The sequence below is a fragment of the Rhineura floridana genome, chromosome 2 (assembly GCF_030035675.1).
Source record: "Rhineura floridana isolate rRhiFlo1 chromosome 2, rRhiFlo1.hap2, whole genome shotgun sequence".
In the NCBI taxonomy this organism is placed as follows: Eukaryota; Metazoa; Chordata; class Lepidosauria; order Squamata; family Rhineuridae; genus Rhineura; species Rhineura floridana.
Genome location: NC_084481.1, coordinates 167638892 through 167662119, shown reverse-complemented (window position 1 = coordinate 167662119; position 23228 = coordinate 167638892). Strand labels below are relative to the sequence as shown.

The following is a 23228-nucleotide window of genomic DNA, read 5'->3' as shown; positions in this document are numbered from 1 at the left end:
TTTTATCAGCCATGAAGGGCAAGGGTCAAGAGCACATGCAGTTGCCTGAAACGAGCCAAACACCTTGTCCATAAGCCCTACCAACCTAAACTCATCCAACACAATGGGACTAGACAGTGCTCTGGACACTTCTTGAGATTCATGTGCTCTAACAGTGAAATCAAGGTCCTGGCAGATGCAAGCAATTTTATCCTTAAAGTGTTTTGCTAACAAATCAGAGCAAGCCACTGTAGATTCCACAACCTCCTCTGGGCCAGACTGTAAAAGGTCCCACACTACCCAGAAAAGCTCTGCTGGATGACACAGTGAAGATGCAATGAAAGCAGCAAAATATGGCTTCTTTGCCACCTTCACTGCCTCCATAAGCTTGATGATGAGCATTTACTAGTGTTTGGTTGCATTCATCTGGAGTTCTTCTCCACTTGCATTCAAGCCATCTCCCAACTTGTTTCATTGCCCTAAGCTCTGGTGTATGCCAAGGGGCCAAATGGGCTCTATCAAGTGGGAGAGGACACTCAGGAGTGATCATGTCAACAGCCCAGGCCATCTGGATTATATTGGATGCTTTTAACTAGTTTATTGTACATCACCATAATCCACAGGTAATGGGTTCAAGGGAGGCAAAAAGGGAAGTTTTGCTCTAAAACATGGAACCACTGGAATCCTCCCCAATCCTATGAATGACATTTATATTCTTCCCATTCAACAAAGTCATGTGGGTAGTTTAACTACAGCGTAAGTCAGAGTGTAATGATTCATTGTGAACTGATATGACATGATTGTCTGCAGGATAAATTTCAGTGGATGTGCCCATATAGCATTTACCATTCCCATTTCAGGATATCAACTACTTTTGGTCTTTTACCTCCATCTTGGATTGAATGATGCCAGTTTCTCTCTCCATTTCTTCATGTCTCCGAATTAGGTTTTCTACACTTTCCACATCTTTCCCATAATCCAGCGTTTGCATCAGTGCACTCTTGGGGGAATAAGATATTTTTTTAGGGGGGGGAAGAGAAAAAATCACCACTCAGTTCTTTTTAAATGTTCTCACCCTCTTTCTTTAAATCATTTTTAGACCACCTTTCATTCAGAATCTCAAAGCAGTTTATAGAAAAAAGCAATAAAACAAATAGTATTATAAAACATTCACATTGTAGCATAAAAGTCAGTTAAAAGCTGCTATCAATTGTTTGGGAACCCTGATGAAAAAAGGCAGGTTTTTTTCAGCAGGCATCAGAAACAAACCACTGTTGGTGCCTGCCATGTTTCAGTAAATTGATTGCTTCCTCCCCAAAACAAACAACCCCCCATCCAATCCAATCTCTTCTTGAATGTTGCAGATTTTCCTTTACCACCTAGAACTAACAAATACTTCAAAGTAGGGATGGGTGAATCTGCCAATTTCAGTTTCTCATTTTGCCAATCTTAAATTCAGTTCTCCACATTCTGTGTCAGTTCCCTTTTTTGGGGGGGGGGGAATCCCTTAGAAGAAATTGTCAACATTTTTGTGCATTTCTTCTAATCTACATATTTTATATGCAATTTTGCCCAATATACCTATATTTACTAGCAATTGGCCCTAATGCAAGGCATTTTTGTATGATTTTCAATAATATACACATTTATGGAAATTTTATCACTGTGTATGCATTTTTGTACAAATTGTGTGGTTGGAGAACTGTGCTGCAAAATTTGAAGCATACATTTTAAAAGATGGCTGTGCTTTGGTTCACATATTGTTTGGAGAAGTGTGAATTAAGTAGAATTCACCTTTAAATGTGAACTGAATCAACTCTCTCCCCATCCTAACTTAAAGTCATTTGGGAAATTTTCTTTTTACTAGAACTAGCAATGGATGAAATAATTTTTGGTAAGTAATCACCACCATGTAAACTTATACGTACTACAAAGCTGAAAAATATCACTATGCACACTTATGACAAGATCTCTCTAGAGCAGCCTTTCCCAACCAGTGTGCCTCCAGATATTGTTGGACCACAATTCCCATCTTTCCTGACCATTGGCAATGCTGGCTGAGGCTGATGGGAGTTGTGGTCCAACAACATCTGGAGGCATACTGGTTGGGAAAAGCTGCTCTAGAGTCTAGACTAGTTTGCTACTTTGTGGGAAACCTGAAACACAAAGAGAAATAATGCAACAGCTGGATCTGCTTGGTGACATTCCCACTCTCTCTTTTGTACATATTACCATAAAAATGCCATCACTGCATTTCCCAGTTTATTTGGGCTATTGGAGTTTCATCCAGTTTAGGGAACTCACCAAAGGAAGAAAAGGAATGGAAACTCGATAACAAAGCAAATTACCTTTTCACTGATTCTCTCTGTGATATCATCCATTTCTCTGATCAGCCCATGGATCTCCTGAGCTTCTTCTAACTTCCTCCTATATGCTTTGAGATCACCATGGAAACTGTTCCACCTATTATTGAAATAAATCATTTATGAACTATGGAATCCACTCCCACAAGAGGCAGTAGATGGCTTTAAAAGAAGATTAGACAAATTCATGAAGGAAAAGGCTATCAATGGCTACTAGACATGATGGCTATGCTTTGCCTTGATTGGCAGAGGCAGTATGCTTCCAAATACCAGTTGCTGGAAACAGCAGTAGGGGAGACTGCTGTTTGCACTCAGGTCCTGCCTGCAGGTTTCCCATGTGCAACTGGTTGGCCACTGTGAGAACAGCATGCTGGACTAGATGGGCCACTGGCCTGATCCAGCAGGCTCTTCTTATGTTCCTGTTTAGTCCCTTACAGATGGCACTGAACATTTCTGTTTGGCCCTGAAGTTAGTCAGCACTCCTCTATTAGGATACTATTATGCATTTACCCACACACAAACACACACCTGTCATTGAGTTGTTTTCGGCGCTGGTATATTGTTTTCATCTCTTCCTTATTCTCCCTTTCCAGTCTCACAGCAAGGGCATTGATGGCTTTGATGTGTGCATCATCCACTGTCACTCCCTATAAGACCAGTCCCCCAAAGAAATAGGCAGATGTTAGGTAAAAGTTATGTCATTCTGCCAGAGTAACTCAGAAATACAGCCTCTCCTGCTCTGCTCACATTGCTGAATGAGTTCTTGACAAAGGGCCAAAACTAGACATGACATTGTTCACATACAATTTGTCACTGTATGAATGGTGTCTGGTTTGTTTTAGAGTAAACAGCAGATGCAGGCATGAGCAATCAGGATCCTCTGCAAGCACCCTGTCCATGTGACTACTGGTCTGGAGTGTTTGCACCTTATGTTGGGTCAGCGGGATAGACTGGGGATTCTGTTGGTGTACCGCCCACCCCGCTGCCCAACAGACTCCCTAGCTGAGCTGACGGAGGTGGTCTCGGGTGTACTGTTGAGATCCCCCAGACTGTTGGTTCTGGGGGATGTCAACATCCATGTCGAGGCTACCTTATCCGGGGTGGCTCAGGATTTCATGGTTTCCATGACAACCATGGAACTGTCCCAATATGCCATTGGCCCAACACATGTAGCAAGGGCATACTCTAGACTTGGTTTTTGCAACTGGACATGGAGTTGGTGATCTGAATGTGGGGGGGGCCTTACATCAGTCCCTCTGTCATGGAAAGATCACTGCTTAATGAAGTTTAGACTTACAGCTGCTTTTCCCCTCTGCAAGGGTGGGGGACCTATTAAGTTGGTCCACCCCCAGAGACTAATGGATCCGGATGGTTTCCAAAGGGCTCTGGGGAGTTTTCCGGCTGATAGGGCTGGCGCTTCAGTTGAAACCAAGGTTGAACTGTGGAATACAGAAATGACCCAGGTGGTTGACATAATTGCTCCTGAGCACCCTCTCCTGTGTAGAGCTCATATGGCTCCATGGTGTACCCCAGAGCTGAGAGCGATGTAACAATATAGGAGACAGCTTGAGTGCAGATGGAGACGAACTCCTGGTGGATGCAATTATACTCTGGTAAGTGCCTATGGTAAGCTGTATTTAGGGGCAGCAAGGGCAGCAAAAAACCAATATTTTGCTGCCAGTATCAAATCATCAACCTGCCACCCGGCGGAACTCTTCAGAATTGTCCAAAGGCTATTACACGCTGGCCCCAAAGACATGGTAGAACCATCTGAGGCCCGCTGTAATGAATTTGCTAGGCACTTCCAGGATAAAATCTTTAGCATCCACCAGGACTTAGACTCCAGTGTTATAGCAGGTGAATGAAGCAGCGTATCCAGAGCACAGCCTTGTCCCGATTTCTTGGATGAGTTTCAGTTGGTGCAGCTTGAGGACGTTGACAAGATGCTTGGACAGGTTCGTGCAACCGTTTCTGTGCTGGATCCTTGCCCTTCTTGGCTAATAAAAGCTAGCAGGGATGGAACAGCCAGCTGGGCCAGGGAAATGATTAATCCCTCTCTGTGAGAGGGGGTGGTCTCTGGCTGCCTGAAAAAGGTGGTAGTGAGACCACTCCTGAAGAGACCCACCCTGGACCCAGAAAATCTTAACAACTATTGGCCAGTAGCAAATGTTCAATTCCTGGGCAAGGTCCTTGAACGAGTGGTGGCAGGCCAGCTCCAGACATTCGTGGATGAGACCAATTATCTGGATCCATTTCAGTCGGGTTTCAGGCCTGGTTTTGGCACAGGAACAGCCTTGGTTGCCCTGTATCATGACCTCTGTGGGGAGAGAGTCAGGGGGAGTGTGACTTTGTTGATTCTCCTTGATCTCTCAGCGGCTTTCAATACCATCGACCATGGTATCCTTCTGGGAAGACTGGCTGAGTTGGGAGTAGGAGGGACTGCATGGCGGTGGTTCCGCTCCTACTTGGGAGGTCGGCTCCAGAAGGTGCTTGGGGAACATTGCTCGGCACCATGGACTCTCCAGTATATGGTTCCTCAGGGGTCAGTTCTGTCCCCCATGCTGTTCAACATCTACATGAAACCACTGCGTGCGGTCATCCGGAGCTTTGGAATACATTGCCATCAGTATGCTGATGACACGCAGCTCTGTTTCTCCTTTTCATCTTCTTCAGGTGAGGCTGTCAATGTGCTGAACCAGTGTCTGGCTGCGACAATGGACTGGATGAGGGCTAATCAACTGAGGCTCAACCAGACAAGACTGAGATGCTGCTAGTGGGTGGTTCTTCTGACCAGATGGTGGATGTCCAACCTGTCCTTGATGGGGTTGCACTCCCCCTGAAGGAGCAGGTTCGTGGCTTGGGGGTTCTTCTAGAACCATCTCTCTCAGGTAGCCTCAGTGGCACGGAGTGCCTTCTACCAACTTTGGTTGGTGGCCCAGCTATGCCCCTATCTGGACAGGGATAACCTGGCTTCAGTTGCTCTGGTAACCTCCAAGTTAGATTACTGCAATGCACTCTACGTGGGGCTGCCTTTGAAGACGGTTCAGAAACTGCAGCTTGTGCAAAATGTGCAAAACAGGGACCAGACAGTTTGAACATATAAAACCAATTCTGGCCCGCTTGCATTGACTGCCTGTATATTTCCAAGCTCGATTCAAGGTGCTGGTTTTAACCTATAAAGCCTTATACAGCTTAGGACCACAATACCTGATGGAACGCCTCTCCCAACACGAACCCAACACTACGCTTCACATCCAAGGCCCTCCTCTGGGTGCCTACTGTGAGGGAAGCTGGGAGTCTGGCAACAAGGGAGAGGGCCTTCTCAGTGGTGGCCCCCAAATTATGGAATGATCTCCCTGACGAGGTGCACCTGATGCCAATGCTGTTATCTTTTCAGCACCAGGTCAAGACTTTCCTCTTCTCCCAGGCATTTTAGCATGAGTTTTTAAATTGCTTTTCAAAAATGTGTTTTTAAATTTGTATATTTGTTTTTAATGTTTTTAATTGTTGTAAACCGCCCAGAGAGCTTCAGCTATGGGGCAGGATACACATGCAATAAATATATAAATAAAAGTTCAGAGGAAAAAATAGGAGAATTGCTATAGTGCAGAAGAAACCAACCCAATTGAAACTGACAACATAAAAAAAGGATTAAACTATTTTAGATTAAGCCCTGTTGATGCATTGTAGTTTAGAGCACCACAAAACCACTTCAGGGGTGGGGGGCTATATGGCTAGTTAGCAAGCGGTCTTTTCTGCACAGTTATTATCACTTTATAGGGAAAATAAATCAGATCCTCTCCATTCATAACATTCTTCAGAAACCACCACCTTCTGTCTCTTTCAACACATGGCAGCACACACTGGAAATGAAAATATTTGCTTATAACACAGCAAATGCTGATTACATTGTGTTGAACATATTTTCCTGGATCATGATCAGTGCTGAACAGTACAGAGTTTTGAAAGTCAAATAATTCCATTTCAGCCCTGAAATATTTTACTTTGCAGTAACTATAATAAACTCACACAGGGAAACATTAATCATGGGCTCAGCAGAGTTACTGCCATGGGAGGCTAAGGGTCTGTTAAAGATGTATTCATTCCCTATGCAGTCTATGATATACACATACCCCTATTCATTTTTCATTGCACAACTGAAAAGCAACCACAGTTCACAGTCACTTTATTCAGGAGACTTTAACTTAAAGCTCCTCAGTAGTCAGTAACTTAAGGATCAGTCTCCCAAATTAGAAGCTGAATTGAATTGTGCAGAGACTACACAGTGGAGAATTATTAGGAGTTCCTTATAAATGCCAGTGATGCCCAGATTTTCATGTCTGAGTTAACAATGAAAGTAAAAGGACTGCACGTCCTATAGGACTGCATAGACTAGATTGGTATTATTTCATAGTACACGTGCTCCCTCTCCAAAACGTCTGGGTACCCGTTTGTAGCTCTAGCCAGAGAGCAAATGGGGAGGAGCTAAAAGGGCTAGGCTTGGCTTGGCTCACATTTCATACTCAGTAGCAAATCCAGTATCAAATTACCAAAACAATAATGGTAGGCTAACAGCTAACAAGTAGCAGATAAGGATTGGCTTGGATGGTGCTGGCAGGTTGCTCTACAAGAGGGGCACGAGAAGGGAATAAGGAGGGGAGGAGTGGCAGTCCCAATTGACCTTGAGGACATCACTTATATTGGATGTCAGGGAAATGTCTAGTATGTCCATTAATCTGTGGGATATCAGGAGCATTGTATTGATCTTTCTTAATCAAAGGGAGAGATGGTTGAGAAGGGGGTGTGCTGAACTTTGCATCATTACATACCTTTAATGAGGGATGTTTGTAGAAACATACACACAAATATATTATTCATGCAGCAGCTGTGAAAAAGGCTAATTCCATACTAGGGATCATTAGAAAAGGTATACTGAAAATAAAACTGCTGATATCATCATGCCGTTATATAAATCTATGGTGTGGCTGCATTTGGCATACTGTGTACAGTTTTGGTGGCCTCATCTTAAAAAGGGTATTGTAGAGTTGGAAAATGTTCAGAAAAGGGCAACCCAGATGATCGGAAGAGTGGAGCAACTCTGCTATGAGGAAAGGTTGCAGTATTCGGGCCTTGAGGAAGGTGAGGAAGAAGTGACATGATAGAAGTGTATAAAATTACACATGGCATGGAGAAAGCAGATAGAGAAAAGTTTTCCTCCCTCTCTTATAACATTAGAACCCATGGACATCTAATGAAGCTGAAATATTGAAAGATTCAGAACAGGCAAAAGAAAGTATTTCTTCACACAGCACATAGTTGAAACTATGGAATTCATTCCCATAAGAGGCAGTGATAGCCACCAACTTGGATGGACTTAAAAGATTAGACAAATTCATGGAAGATAGGGCTATCAGTGACTACTAGGCATGATGGCCGTGCTTTGTCTCCACAGTCAGAGGCAGTATGCTTCTGAATACCAGTTGCTGGAAAGAGTGCTGTTTGCACTCAGCTCCTGCTTGTGGGCTTCCCAAGGGCAACTAGTTAGCCACTATGTGAACAGGGTGCTGGACTAGATGGGACATTGGTCTCATCAAGGAGGCTCATCTTATGTTCTTGTATTCTTATATTTGTTGTGAAATCTTTAGTGACAATTGTGCTGCTTCCCTAATGTATGATCTTTACGCGTACAAAACAAAGACATTACGTCAAGACTGTAGGAACTGTACATTGAAAGTTCGGACTAAAACCTGGAGTGCATTCCACTGCCCCACTGACATGGAGCCACCAGCTGCCACTGGTGCCATGAATCTTATCAGATAGTTGTAGCCAACAGGTTTCTGTTGAAGACATAAGGGATGAAGAAATTTTTAGCCCTGCTTGGTTTAGCTCCACTGATTTCCTGTAGCTGAATTGGGACAATTTTGGCATACTGCCCAGAACTGCCAGATGCATTTTCATTCCTATATTTTAGGGAAGACGGAAGCACTGTGGAGGAAAGCCTAAGTTTCTCAAAGTCTCAGGCTTTTTAGAGCTGTAATGTACACAATACAGATTTTCCCTCTGCCACTGGGAGTGAGAGGCCCATAGCACATTGCTCAAAGATGCTAGGAGAAAAAGGGGAAATCTGAGATTAGTTGTAAAAAAGCAAAACTCCACCAGGCATGTTCAGATTGTCCATGTTTCCAAACATAGCCTTGCCAGAACATTGAGGCCCTTTCTGAATCTATTTGTTTTTGTCAAAATCAGTGCTTCACACTGCAGTTGTGAAGTCTGCTGTAATGTTCAGTGTCTGAAAGATGACAGAAAACTGAAGGAGGCAGCTAATGTGCTGCTATCACCAAACAGCGACTGGCCACAAGTGCTCAATACATTTCAGTGCCAAAGTTAGCAAAGTCCCGTGGAGCTATAAGTCAACTTGGTCGTGATGACTCAGCATCACAAATGAAGTACTGGAGAGGTCACAGCAGAGGAAGATGAAACAAGCAGCTGTCATGTCATGCTGCCTTTGCCCAAAGTGTTATCATATTTTCTGAAATGCATATATTGTTTTGAAACCTATTTGTGCCAGCGTCATATTGTATTACATTAATTATACTGTATTAAATTCAATCTCTTTATGAAGGAACAGTATAAAATTTTTAAAAAGGTGAAAGGGCTTTGCCATTGTTAACTTAATCTGCAACTGCTGCAATTGGTATGAACTATTTATGTGCTGAGAAGTTAGATATTATGCAGCCATCAGTGGAGGCTGGTGCTCTGATGTCAGGGGGCAGTGAATCTGCTCTGGGTTTTAGTCTGAACTTTCAAGGAGCGGACAGCTGGAAATATATCTCTTACCCCTGCTGCTCCTCGGAACTCATTCAGTTTTTTCACCAGCTGCAGGCAGTGCTCATAGTCATTTCCGACATCACCAATACTAATCATGACTTCCTACGGTAAGAGAAACAGCAGAATTAGCATTGTCTGAATTGTTGTGCACAATGCAGGTCCAGTGTATCAACAAATTCCATCTCTCACCACTAGGGATGGGGGAGAATATCAATTCAGTTTGCATATAAAGTCAAACATACTTAATACACATGTTCCAAAACAATATGCAAACCAAAACACAGCTATCCTGTGAAATTCACTTTCTCCAAATTTTGCAGTTCTGTTCTCCAACCAAGTAATGTGTACAAAAACGCATCTGCTAGGGTAAAGAGTGCATTAAAATGCATATATTAATGAAAATAAAATATAAAAATACATTATACTGGGGGAAATTGCATACACAAATGTGTATATTAGGCGAAATCCACACTATAATGCTGATGAATTTTCATGAGGATTTTTTTTTAATTGCAAGCTGATGAGGAATTGTGGAGAACAGAAATTAAGACTGGAAAAGTGAGAAATGGAGAGAAACCAAAACTGACAAATTCGTCCATCCCAAAATTGACAGATTCTGCCCCCTGGAAGTCATTACCATTTTGAGAGTGGCAATTTGCTTTTTAAAACTTCACACCACACTTCATTGGATAGAATTGTTTTACGTTCTGTTCTGGTGGCAGTATTTGCAGAAGTTGTTGCTTGATGTAAAAGCCAATAACAAAAGGTGACAACAGTACTTCCACTATCTCAAAAGGCACTGTGTTTATGAGGCCAAAACAATAGAAATCCAAGGGCTAAGCCAGACAAGATGCCATTTAAACAGTTAGCAACTGCATGAAAGTTTTACAAAAGCAAATTGCAGTGGTGGGGTCCCTGATATGGATAGGAACCCTGACAAGTGGATTTTTTAACTATTTACCCTCCACTGCAATCCTGATTGGAATCAGGCCTCCTTGTCTGCTATTTGCGTTGGAAGAAAAGCTTCCATTGGTACAAATGCGAGCTTTTCTTCCAGTACAAACAGCAGCCACAGACCCTCTCCACTCCGACTACAGCAGGGGACAAAACATTAAAACCCTTCTACCCCCTTCAAGGGTCCCAATCTGGATAGGATCTGGCCCTTACACATCTGCTACTTACTTTTTAAAAGCTATTCACACAGTTGCTAATTGTGTGAATGGTACTTTGTATAGATTGCTTTGGTTGTACACTTTTTTAAACCAAAAACAGTGAGCAGGTTGGACAGTGACTTTGTAAGATTCTCTGACACTTAGCTCTTAGTTATAACAACACACAACAACTGACTCCTACTGGGAGGAAGGGAGGGATATAAATTTAATAAATACATAAATATTCTGCAGTCAGCGACAAACAAAATGTATTGTAAAGGCATTGAATGCTTTGATTTAGAAATAAATGCCACAGTGATGGTCTCCTTTGGGAGGAAGGGTGGGATAATAATAATAATAATAATAATAATAAATGCCTCTCATTAACTCTTACTGAGATGTGAAATAGTTGCATTGTGATTTGCAGCTCCATTTAGTCAGTTATTTATAATGAAAGCTGATTGCAACATGAATATGGATTTCCATATTCTCTACTCATAAATGTAGTCAATATTTTCTGTAATACATATGAATTTCCAGATGTCTTTATAAGTTGCTGGCAAAAAACTCAACCTCCATAAAAAAAGATATGAAGGCTCTTCACAGAAGGAAAATAGTGCCCACCTTATTAGATATCCTTAATTATTTGTAAAAGAATTCGTCCACATCTTCAGGGTGACCACCATTCTGAATGTTCAAATGTATCCATTTTGAACTCTTTGAAATATCACAAGCACAATTTTCTATTGCAAGAAAGATCAATTTCACACAAGATGAACCCTGACATAAAACATTGTATGCCCACACATAACACAAAGTCATGGTTTATTTAATAAACCATGAATCATTTAATGGATGAGCAAGCAAGCCATGGCTTGTTTCTCCAAAGTCTGACTTGTTTTCCAGCTTCTCTTGCCTCATGCTATGATGAGTGTCTGGGGTGGGATTGACAGAGAGACCATGATTAATCAAGGCTGTTGGATTAAGATGCAACACCAAAGCATAGTTAAAGCAAACCATGGTTTGTAAGCCAACAACAAACCATGGCTTCAAATCTTTTTTTGGAAAAAAAAATCAAATTTCTTTTGCAGAGAAAAACCATGGGGAGTCTCCTGGACTGGATTCGCATATTCAAACAAACCAAAGTTAGGTTAAATAAACCATGGCTTAGGTTATGTGTGAACCAGGCCAGTATGTATTTTAAAAATGCATCTACATGCTTGACCTGCATAGCATACATATTTTATGTGTTTGCTGGGGGAACACTGGTGTAACTGTACAAAAATGTTCAAAAATAAATAAAACAATAAAATGCAAATTTTCTGTAGAATATTATCACCATTTTGAAATATTCACAGTTTTAAAAGTTGCTTTTTGAATAGCTAAGCAATGTTTTCTGTGGGTTGCAGCTAGCCAGTAGAATTCACTAACCTTGTCTCTGATCCAGGCCTCTACATGGTCCACTTTCTGTAGAAATTCCAGGAAATCCCTACTGTCTTCGAGCATCTTTCCACGAGTGGCAACAGCCCATTTCAGTGTATCCCACCGTTCTTGAAGCAAATGAGTCTTACGGTGGATTTCCCCTGATTTAGGATGATTCTGGGACAATAAGGCTTCTCCTTTCTTCACATAATTAGGAAAGAATTAATAATAAGAAAAGATTAAACACCATATTTCCACGCTGCTTTTAAGAGAAACCCAACTCCAGGGAGACATAAGACCATGCTGGCATGTAGTAGCATATTTACCAGCAGGGGGTGGGCTAGATGACCATTTCAGTACGTTTCAGCTTTATGATTCTATGAAACTAGGTTTATTAAAAATGTATGACATTTTTTAAAAAAACTGCTGTTGTTGAAATCTATGATCTATGAATGATTTCCATAGGCTTCCTTATAGCCGCTGCTTCTTGTCAAGGACAAGACAGAACTGTGGGGGGGGATTGTACATAGCAACAACTGGCCTCTCCCAGTTGTAATTGCTATCAATCAGCCATACACGATATAACTATTCACTCTCAGTACATGGAAACAAGTAATTATTTTCTCAGAGATCCGAAGAATCTACATGCTGGGAAATAAAGGTAACTTTCACATTAAGGCTCTTTCATTTTTTGACCTCATGCCCACCAAAGGACCTTGCACAACCTAAAGGTCACAGCACATGCATACCATACTTACCATGTTAACAGTAGGAATTAGATCCTTATGAGCCAGAATCTCAGCCTCAAATACTTGATGCTTCTGCAGAAGCTTCATTTTGTCATTCAGACTGCTGAGATTTTGAAAAGATGGATCCTCCAGTTTTTGCATGCGCTCATCAATCCAGCTCTCTGCCTATCATGAAAGAACCAGCATGGTTAGCATTGCAGATATAGTTACTACTTTTGTGTAGCTCTGAATTCTGAAACCAGATCCTCCTATCTTAAGCCAGATGAACTGTCTAACACACAGTGTTTTCCCATGAATCAGAACAAGGACAGAGGTATGAACCAAACTGATGTCTCAGCTGCTGGTATTGCCATGCCAGAATAAACTAATGAAGACTAGGGTCACTTTGGCTTTGTTCTAACCATCCAAGGACATAGTCAAAGTAAGTGTTCACTGCCTGAACCTGGTAAAGATATGTTGAGGAGGCTTACCCTAATGCAAAAGTGTGGTGAGAATTGGTGTTTAGGTATATTGACAAAAGTACAGACTATTTCAGAATGACACTTTCTCATTTCTTCATCTTTTTATGGAACCTTTAGCCCTCCAAATGATGTTGGACTACAGATCTCATCATTCCTGACCATTGGCCAAAGATTCCCCATCCCTGCTTTAGGGGCTTCTTGGACTATTGATACAACTAGTTCACACAGCAACCCAATTTTATTCTATCAGAAAATATCAGCCATTTGGCGATTGCTATGAAATTATCTTCAGCCTTCTACATGTTGTTTGAAGGACCATAACCATGTGGATGAGACCCATCATGTAGGTCCCAACCATGGAATAGGCACCCCTAAACCCAGTTGGATGACAATTCTGTGTGACTGGCCCTCCCAACATAGTTGTGGCTCTTTAAACATTACAGGAGTATTGCGGGATGAACCCACACACAAAAAAGTGGGTCTCACAACATAACATTTTTTGTTACATGCCATGTTCTTTGCACTGTCACGGGTATAAGATAAATAGGATTGGCCTGATTGGTATATGGAAAACCTATCCACATATAACATGCAATTTTGACAATAACATCATTCTTACCTCTGCAAGATTTTGGTAGAAGAGAGCCAGCAGAAGAGCTATCTGCAATTTTTCTTGCCTACTTTGAGAGAGATATTTGATGTATCTTCTTCTCTCTAACATGACACTGAGCTTCTGCTGGATCTGTTTTCCGTCCAGTTCACTGTCCTGTTGCAGCCTTCCTGCCTGATCCTGAAGGGACAATTCCTGAGAAGCAAACAAACCTGAAGTTATAGTTGTGCCCATATGATATACACCATTAAACCAAGGGTTTCTGCCCTATACACAAAATATTAACTTTTCTGCTGGAAGAAAATGTTGATGCAAAAGTTATCTTTATAACTGCAGGTTTGAAGTTTAACCTGATGAAACTGAAGCGATCAGAAAGGCTGGATTTTTAAAATTGCCAATTCTCTTCAGCTTGCAAATGAAAGCTAAGTATTCCATTTTTTGGTGGGTTTTCCCCCCCATACAGGGGTTATGAGACACCTCCTCCTACAAGAACCTTTGCTCATTTTGTCAAAATTGTTTTGTCTTTCCTCAAAAATTCCTTGGATGTTTTGCTTTAGGTGGAATCTGGTGTCAGTCTAGGGATGTAAGCAACCTCCCCCACCTGAGACAAATTTATCTCACCATACAGAAATTTAGAGTTAGCCACAATGTTTTGTTTCCTCAGGCACAGGACAAAGTGGTGCACCCCTCCCACAATTCCATGGTGTTGAGTCCTACTTCAGCACTGGCAATGGGAGAGCATTTTCCTGAGAGCAACAGGCTAGTCCAAGGGTGGTATGACTGGTCTGTGGCACATAGAGGTTATCTTCAGCAGAGGGGAATGCCACTGCTCCCTCCCCAGCATTTGCCATCTGAGACAATTGCCTCATTCTGCCTCGTGGTATGGTTAGCCCTGTGGAAATTCTTTTGACTTCCCTCCAAGGTCCTCAGCTATTTTGTCTGAAGAGGATCTTCCAAATCCACTGGAAAAAACAACTCTGACATGGTTGTGAGAATCATCTCTTCCAGTGCTGTATCCATGCTTCTGATTGATTTCCCTTTTCACAGCAGTTCTACCAGTGATCTTAACTGGCTCACGCATACCAGTTCTTAAGAACCACACAGGGTATTTGCCCATAACATAAGTAACTTCCTTTAAGAACGGTACAGAATTTTACCTTTTCATCCTGAGAGGCAAGAAGCTTCTCAAAGGCCTCATGTTTCTTGATCTGCTGCTCCACCTCATCCACTGTGTTCCCAAAGTCACTGCTTTTCAAATACATCTATGGACAGTTGAAATCACTTCTGATTAGGATTGTTATTGGGGCACATCTGTTACTTTCTTGAATGTGTGTCATAAAAAGTTCAGATGTTCACATGACTCTAGTACCCTCAGTTGATATAGTTTCTAGAGAGCACTTAATATGTTAAGTTTGCATATTTGGTCTGATCCATCAAGTTTGCATATCTGGCCTGATCCAGTAGGGACATCTAGTTTCTACTTTTTTAAAAAAAAGAATATTTTCAAAACTATTCAAAATGAGAAAAAAGGTCTCCCATTGCTCGAACAATGGCACCGAGATCAATATTAATGGAAACATTATTAATATGAATATGAATATTAATGGTTTTATGCAGTGTTTTTTTGTGATGGCTTTCACCAGTACCATCATCTCTTGTTTTTTGCTGTCCATGGCAGTCATCTTATGCTGGCACCCACAACATTTTTATCAACATATGAGTACCAACTCCTCATTTTTTACCCAAAGTGTTGGTTTTAAATCTTATGCTTGTTGTGACCAACTTGTCCATGACCATTTTGGGTGAAGGGCGGAATATAAATCTCATAAACAAACAAGCAAGCAGCAAACAATTAACAAGTAATTATTTCTTTTTCTTTCTGCAGCAAATGTTTGGCATTCTTGCCTTCATGCTCTAGCAAACAGGAGATACGTTTTGATTTTATTCCTATTTCAAGCTCTACATTTATCACGGTCTTAAGGGTCTCATGTTGAGTTAATGCGATTTATTATAAGTATTATAAGTAATACACTTATTACTGCATTAGCACTCTTCATGCATCAGATGAAATACTTGTCCCATAATGATCCAGCTAGCTTCTAACATGCCTCAGCGCTCTTTAGAAAACTTCATATGAGAATTTTTTGTTGTCTGGCACAATACTTGAATATACAAGACATTCATACATAGGGTAATATCCATTAGTCAGTTATTTTTCAACTAGCCACAGTTGAAATCAGTGGGCTTAAGTTACTTCACTGATTTTAGTGGGTCTTGTTTGAGTACAACTTAGGTGGATATCACCCATATATTGTACATCAAAAGCTGAAGGGTGCTTCTTATGTGTATTCTTGTGGGTGTCAATTTAAAATGGACACAAGTGGTGATGGATTGAACCATCCCTGGCACATATTTTAAAAGGACAAGCTACGCATAGCACCACATTTTGTACTCTTGCATACACTTTTCACAACAGAAGGCTTTGTATCTTGGTACATGTACGATTTCTTAGGATGAACTACATTGTTGGAGAAATTTGTGCATAGTGTGAAAATGATATTTAAGTGAAAAGATGTCTTTTTCTCTCAGTAGAATTTACAATGCTTCACTTTTCAAACATAGTCTCACTGAATGATAGTATTTCACATGGTTTATACATCTGCTCTGTCTGTGTGTGTGTGTGGGGGGGCTTGCCAGATATCAACTATATATGATTGGCTTTATAAAATATGAGATGCTATGCTTATGGAAAAAATAAACTATAATTTTATAAAAGTCTGGCATTATTTTATTTTATGTTGGAATAATTTACAATGGACCTAATACTGTTAAAATGCAGATTTTAAAATTATTTAACATAGGTTATTTATCGTTTTCAATATAAGTAATGTAGTTAAATGCTCTGCATGGAACAGTAGGGCTATTTGATCCCCCCCATTTTTTTGTATACACCTGCCCACCCACCTTTTTCTACTTTTTAATTTTTTGAAAAGTAAAAACTTTAGTGGACAAATGCAGAATGGATAAGTCATGAAATCATAGTGGATGTTTACTGATGTACACAGAACACTTGTGGAGCTCTCTGTTCCTTGATATTTAACCACAGGCAAGTGGCACCTGAAAGCCTGAAAGAAATGTGCCTAGGTATACAGCAGGAAAGAGACAGCAACATTTGCAGCCTCTTTTGTGAATCATCAATAAAAAGCCTTCTCAAAAGTGCAGGGCTCTTCTCTCCATACTTAGCCACAGGGAGCATAATCTGACTATCTTGTTGAACAGTTGTTAAGAGGTCTTTTGTGCTTCTGTCTTTGAAGATTTACTAAATAGTGGTGTCACAAACCAAGACAAAGCATTAGAATTAATGTATGTTTTTCATTTGACTTCAAATCTAACAAATTTGAAATGAAGCAGTTTGACTATCCCAAAACTTTTGCCGGCACAAATAGTATTGTAAGCGAGATTGTGTATGAACACCCCCCAAATATAATGAGCACAAATCATCATGAATGTGCAATAAAAATGATGTCTGGAGAGGCCCTGGGGCTGATGGGAGCAAAACATCTGGAGGGCACCAGTTTGGGAGAGGCTGATATAGTAAATATATACATTTTCAGTGCAACCTTTTGTATGTCTACTCAGAAATAAGTCCCACTGAATTCAATGGGAGTTACTTCCAGATAAGTGTGTATAGGTTTGCAGCCTATACTATATTGCTGCCAATGATCTAAATGAGACAATTCAAGACCACATATTGCTATCTAAGAAACCAAAAGAAATAATTCCATTCAATTGAATATATGCAGTTGGGTGGATCCAGACTAAATTAGTTACACACTTAAGTCTCATTGAAATCATTGTGAAAAATTAGTCATAAGTCCCATTGATTTCAGTGGGAACTAATTTAGTCTGGAACCTTCTCGGTGGCTTTAACTTATCTACTTTCAGAGGTTGCCATACATTAAAGAAATAATGTTACATTAAAATGCCCCCCACTTGCCATTATTCCCAACATATTGGGCCATTAAAGTTCAGGTATTCAAGTGCCTGATCCCATCTCTGATCCCATCTCTGATCCCAGCATCTAACTATCTTCCTTCAAAATGGGACCAGCTCCCTAAACTTTGGTTGCTTCCAGATGAAGTGGATATTGAGCAATCATCCCAGTTTCCCCCCACAAAATATGGACTTTATACAATGTTACCATCAAGTGTTTATTATCCTGCACTTTCTTCTGCAGTTTTCTGTCACTTTTCTTACCTCAAAAAGTTTCTCTCTTTTTTAAAGCAGATTTCTTGTGCCAACTGTGGCAATTTATCAGTCTACCCACTTGTTTTGTGGTGGGATATGAAGTTGCACTCTTATTTCTCAAAGGGCATATTCCAGCATCTGCCTGAGTGTATGAGACATCCACACAAAAATACAGCAGTCTAGAAGATGTATATTGAAACCTGACCTTTCCTCGTTCTGCATTTAAAATTCCATACAAAAAAGTGTATACAAAAACTGCATCACAATGGAACACACTGTTTGCTGGTCTGTTTCAGCAAAACTAAACTGCTACCAGCTTAGTACTTCTATGGAACTTTCAATGTTGCTTTGAAAGCTTACAGATATTTGCTGTTATTGCATGGTTAAGCCTGCCCACAATTGCAGATGCATTAAAACAAGATGAGCTAGTTTAATATTAGCAGTAATACGGTTTTATACAGCTTGTGACCCACCAAGCTGAATGTAGTCCCTCAGCAACTTATTCTTGCTACCCTCCCTGTTTTTAGCACTCCAACAGCAGGCAATATAAATAAGGGAGGTATTGATTGATTCTTTGACAGCCTGCCATACATGACTGGTGGGCTGTAATTGGCTTGATACAGACCACAGGTTGTGTAAGGACTGCAGAAATAAATCAAGTCAGTGTTGATTACATGTACAAAAACATATTTACTAACAGGAACAGCTTCAGCTTGATCCTATGCTTGCGCATTTGGAAGTCAGTCTTACTGATTTAACTGAGACTCAGGAGCTGTACAGTCTTATACCACATTGCAGGTGGAATAAGGCACTTATTGATTTCATTAAATGCTCTTTTCCAAAATGTTAAAGATATGGGTTTTTTATATTTTCCATTTACTTTCATCTTGGACACACAAATATTATTATTATTAACAACAACAACAACATATATACTACTTAATGCCAAAATAGGTTTCTAAATGATTTACAAATATGAAAAACAATTATACAAGCATTAAAAGATAAGCATCCATTATTAAAATACAGAGTAAAACAATCCCATTAAAGTATTATTTTTTCCCATCACAGACACGCACCTGTGATTAAAGGCTGTATAACATATTGCAATTTTCCTAAACTGAAATAATCTTTGTACCAGAACTGTACAAAGTGGGCAATTGATGTGAGCAGCAGAAGTGCAACAAATATTCACAGAGCAGCACTTCATGCATTATTATAAATGTGATTTACCCCCATCCCTTTCATGGTCTTCAGATGTCAATTTATCTGAAGCTAATAACTGTAAGACATATTGTGCCTCTGGAGTACACACAAGCCTTTTGCAGATAAGTATATTGTATGAAACAACACATATGTTTTTTAGGATACAGACTGCACATATGCAGCCTACATGTGCTTGCATGTCTATAGGCTCTGTGTAGAAAGTCATATGAATGTGTAGAGCACTGGGACAGGTTCAGTGAATTAGATTCTACTCTCCCCCCCCCCTTCATTCATGTTGCATAGCCATTTGCACCTCGTTACAGTAAAGGGCTTCACTGTTACATTCTAGAGACACCAACAACAGGATTAGGTTGTAAAAAACACACAGAGTCATATTTTTCTGTCATAAAAAAAATTTTATTTTTGAAATATTTTCCATGGAAATGAAATATTATGCAAAGTATGGCATGATGGCAATGGCAGAACTCTTGCTTCTTAGCCTATTTATACAGACACAGAATTCAGAGCCACAGAAACACAACCTAAGTTTAAATTTTACCCTTCTCTCTCTCGCCTTACTAATAAAATATCATGGGAAAAGTCAAGTGACGCTTCAAAAAGTCCCCCCTTCCCCCAAAAGTAATGACATAACATGATGAACTCAGGTTGTGAGTAGAAATGTGTTTTGGTCTGGGATTTTTAATAGGTTTTTGATCATTTCATCTGAATTCTGAACTCCAGGTGGATCTTTTTGCATGGCAGCACCTCTGAGTACAATGGTATATGTAGGTTGTTTAAAAAGAAAAAGAAAAAAAGAAATCCAGCTCCCACCATCATGCTAGCTTATATGAAAAGGAATCAGAAGAGAAAAGCTAAGCCTGTGCACAGCACGCAAAAGAGAATGGTGGGTTTTGTTGGCTTGCTTGCTTTAAAATTCATATTGGCCTCCATCCATTACGCTAGTATCGAGGCTAGAAATGTTTAAATTACCTTTCACCAGAAATGATATTATTCACCCACTTTCAAGTCACACTCCTTTCCCCAGATAGCTGACGGGCTAATATAATATTTACAGAAAGAAAAATAAAACTCTCCAAGCTTTGAAAGCATCCAGATTTCTTTTCAATTATACTATTTAATGGGTGACTGGCAGCATCATGAATTAATAGGTGAGGAGACCCTGTCAGCAGTCAACAGGCTGTCAAGCCACATTTTAGTTAGGGGAAATTCACCAATATGTGAAACGTTCTCTCTCTCTCTCTCTCTCTCTCTCTCTCTCTCTCTCACTCACTCACTCACTCACTCACTCACTCACTCACACACACACACACACACACACACACACACACTTCTCACTGAAACCTCCTATTTATGGTCACCTTTGGATCATTCTTAAAAGACACAGTTGTTTTGTTCCAGGAAATAGAATTTTAGCAACAATTGATAAGTTAGCACATAAAATCAGGAACAGAAATCAGGAACAGAGACAAACTAATCTAGAGAAAAGAGTGAATCTACCTCTACATTCCTGCTGTTCTTAGAAAGGAACAAATAACTCCTGTTAAGAAAAAAAAAAGGATTTTGGGTGGCTGCCTTCACCCCCACCAGAAAAAACACACCTGTAACAGCAACAAAAAACACTTGAACAGATACTACACTCAGCTAAACTTAACAAGTTGTGGTTCAGTTTGTTTGTATAGGTTTCTAAAATGGAATGGAAATCTTCACCACTCTCCTCCCAGCTCCAAAGGAAGCAATTTTTACAGAGATAGATGGACACCATGCACTCTCACCAGTTCTAGGAGGAGGTATACAAGCCTGCATATTTGTTACAAGCACATCTTGCTCTGCTTTTCTTATAGTATCTGGCTCCTTGAAAGGTGTTGGCTCTGAATTTGCACCTTGTTGTTGCAAAGGCTGGAACTGAGGGCAGCAAACTGGGTTTATCGATAGCGAGAAGCCAGAGCCAATATAATCTGGCTGGAACATTGGAACACTTGCGTCTGAACTTAGTGTTCTGATAAAGACAGAAGGAGCTGGGCTTTTTCTGAATTCTTTTATCACTTTAATAGGGAAGGATGTCCAAGGTGTGGCAAGTATCAGAGTTATTTTGGAAATCTTATGGCAAGCTGGAATTATCCCAGTACTTGAGGTCCTCCCAAACTCTTTTCCAGTTGAATGATGGTTCTGAAAAACAACCAAACCTGGATCTAAATGTGCATTTGCAACTGTCCTTTTGCCAGAAGGAACATCTTCTTGAGACACTGTAGTTGGAGACAACCATATCTCTCTGGAGACTGTTTGCTGGGGATGATCAGAACACTTAACAGTGGAGGTGACATGAAATCGTGTAATCTGAAGATCTGCAGAGCTTCTTGAGGAGATGGCTTGATGGGTCATCTGGGGACCCACTGCAAGACTAGAAGATGTTGATAAAATCTTTTTCCGATGGGGTAAAAAAAGGCTGGAATAAGCATGGCTCCTCACTGGAGAAGTAGCTCTAAATGGCTTTATTGCTATACTGCAAGTTGATGTATAAAGCTTTACTGAAGTATGGACATCTGGAAGCTGAACTTTGCTGTGATTGTAGCCATGCTGCATTGGCAGCTCTGAACCACAAGGTGCCAGAGCTGTATATAGCTGTTCGCTCTGAAATGGTGAAACACCTGGAACTGAATACAGAGAAACATCCAGACGCGATATCCAGCATGGTAGAGGTCTGGAAGCAGTAGCAGAAGGGGAAGGTACTGCAAATTGCATGGAGCCAGTGTGATCAGGAGACAAATGACAAGCACTCCAGTCACATTCTGAACACTGCTTGCCAAAGGTGAGTGATGACTGAGCATCAGTATTGCTGTAACCATCACACTGAGGGTCTCTGTGAAGTGTAGGACATGCGGACTTGATGCCAGAAGGATTAACAGAACTGTTGTCTTTCCAAAAACCATTTCCCTTATTTGAATGTGCCAAGATTATATCTAGCCTTGAGCTGTAAACCTCAGAAGACAGAGAGTGAGATGATGAGATGTCACTCCTTGGCAAGGTCTCTGTGGGTGATAAATGATCAGGAAAATACCAGGCTGAGTCTGATAGAATTTCTGCTGGTGGCATCCTCTGGAAAGAGCTGCACCAGACAGCTGATTTGGAGGCTGGTGATGGGGTGACTCTACTGGACGACAGCATAACTTTCACAGTGGAAATGTAGATAGGTGTGGCTGAAGTCTTGCTGTGAAGGTCTGGACATGACATCCTGTAGTTTTAATCCTAAATTCTAAAAACCAAAGCTGTAGACACGTCTGTGCTCTGCATTTTAAAATACACTTTTCATCCTTTTTCTGTTGGCACTGGAGATTTCCATTTTCTTGTGGTTGTGCAGGAAAGGTGAAAATCAGTAAATAAATATTTCACAAAAAAAGAAATGATATAAATCCTGTAAGTGAATGAAGAAATATAAGCAGTATTCCTTCAGTGCAACTGCACTATTTATCTTGTCTTCTAAATGTCAGGAGCATGCAGAAGGCAAACAGAGAAATGAACAAGCAGGAGGATCTGAATTAGGTACCATAAGGCGGAAGTCAAAAGCCAGCCAGAAATGTTATCCAAAGACGGATGCTGACCTTATTATAATTTCTCCAGATAAACGGATTAAGCCAGTGCTTCCATTTGCCTTGAAAACAGCAGATCATAACGTGCTCTGCTGTTAAAAACAAAAGAGCTGCACTCCTCTCTCTCTCCCAGTCACTGCCTATCTGCACTCAGAATAGCAAGATCTCTGTTTAACATGTCTTAGAAGAATTTCCTACAACTGTTCCAAGTAATGGCACACCAGAAAGTCAGTAATAAAAAAGATAGATGTTTGCCTAATTTCCTCCATATGTCCTCTTATTTACTTTAGAACCAAGCAATCTTAGGAAAAACCTTGCTGAAATCCTTCAAAGGCTTAAGTAACTTGGATGTAACCTAAGTTGCTGGCACAAAGTCAACCCTGTCACACTGGCACAGGGAGCGAATGGGAAAGAGTTCTAGTTCAGAATACTGCTGAATGCCTCTCACTATACACCACTGCAGGAGCAGCCTCTGTATCAACGTATACACAGCATGGTCCGTATACAAAATGATGAACAGCTGCGCTCTGCTTGTATCCACTGCAATACAAGAAGGCTATTCACTATGATTGCATTTGTGACATCAACAGCACCCCCTTCCTGAAT

The 23228-nt window shown here is 40.6% G+C and overlaps 1 protein-coding gene across 1 annotated transcript in view; it reads right to left on the bottom strand.

Moving 5' to 3' along the window:
• SPTBN5 (spectrin beta, non-erythrocytic 5) overlaps window positions 1–23228 on the bottom strand; it is a 194296-nt gene that overhangs the window by 74067 nt on the left and 97001 nt on the right. Inside the window, exons 35-42 of the mRNA XM_061611348.1 lie at window positions 14721–14825; window positions 13573–13758; window positions 12502–12657; window positions 11753–11944; window positions 9180–9272; window positions 2871–2989; window positions 2328–2442; window positions 866–979 (exon numbers count right to left, since the gene is read on the bottom strand). Coding sequence (XP_061467332.1) covers window positions 866–979; window positions 2328–2442; window positions 2871–2989; window positions 9180–9272; window positions 11753–11944; window positions 12502–12657; window positions 13573–13758; window positions 14721–14825 — 1080 coding nt within the window. The remainder of the gene's footprint in view (window positions 1–865; window positions 980–2327; window positions 2443–2870; window positions 2990–9179; window positions 9273–11752; window positions 11945–12501; window positions 12658–13572; window positions 13759–14720; window positions 14826–23228) is intronic.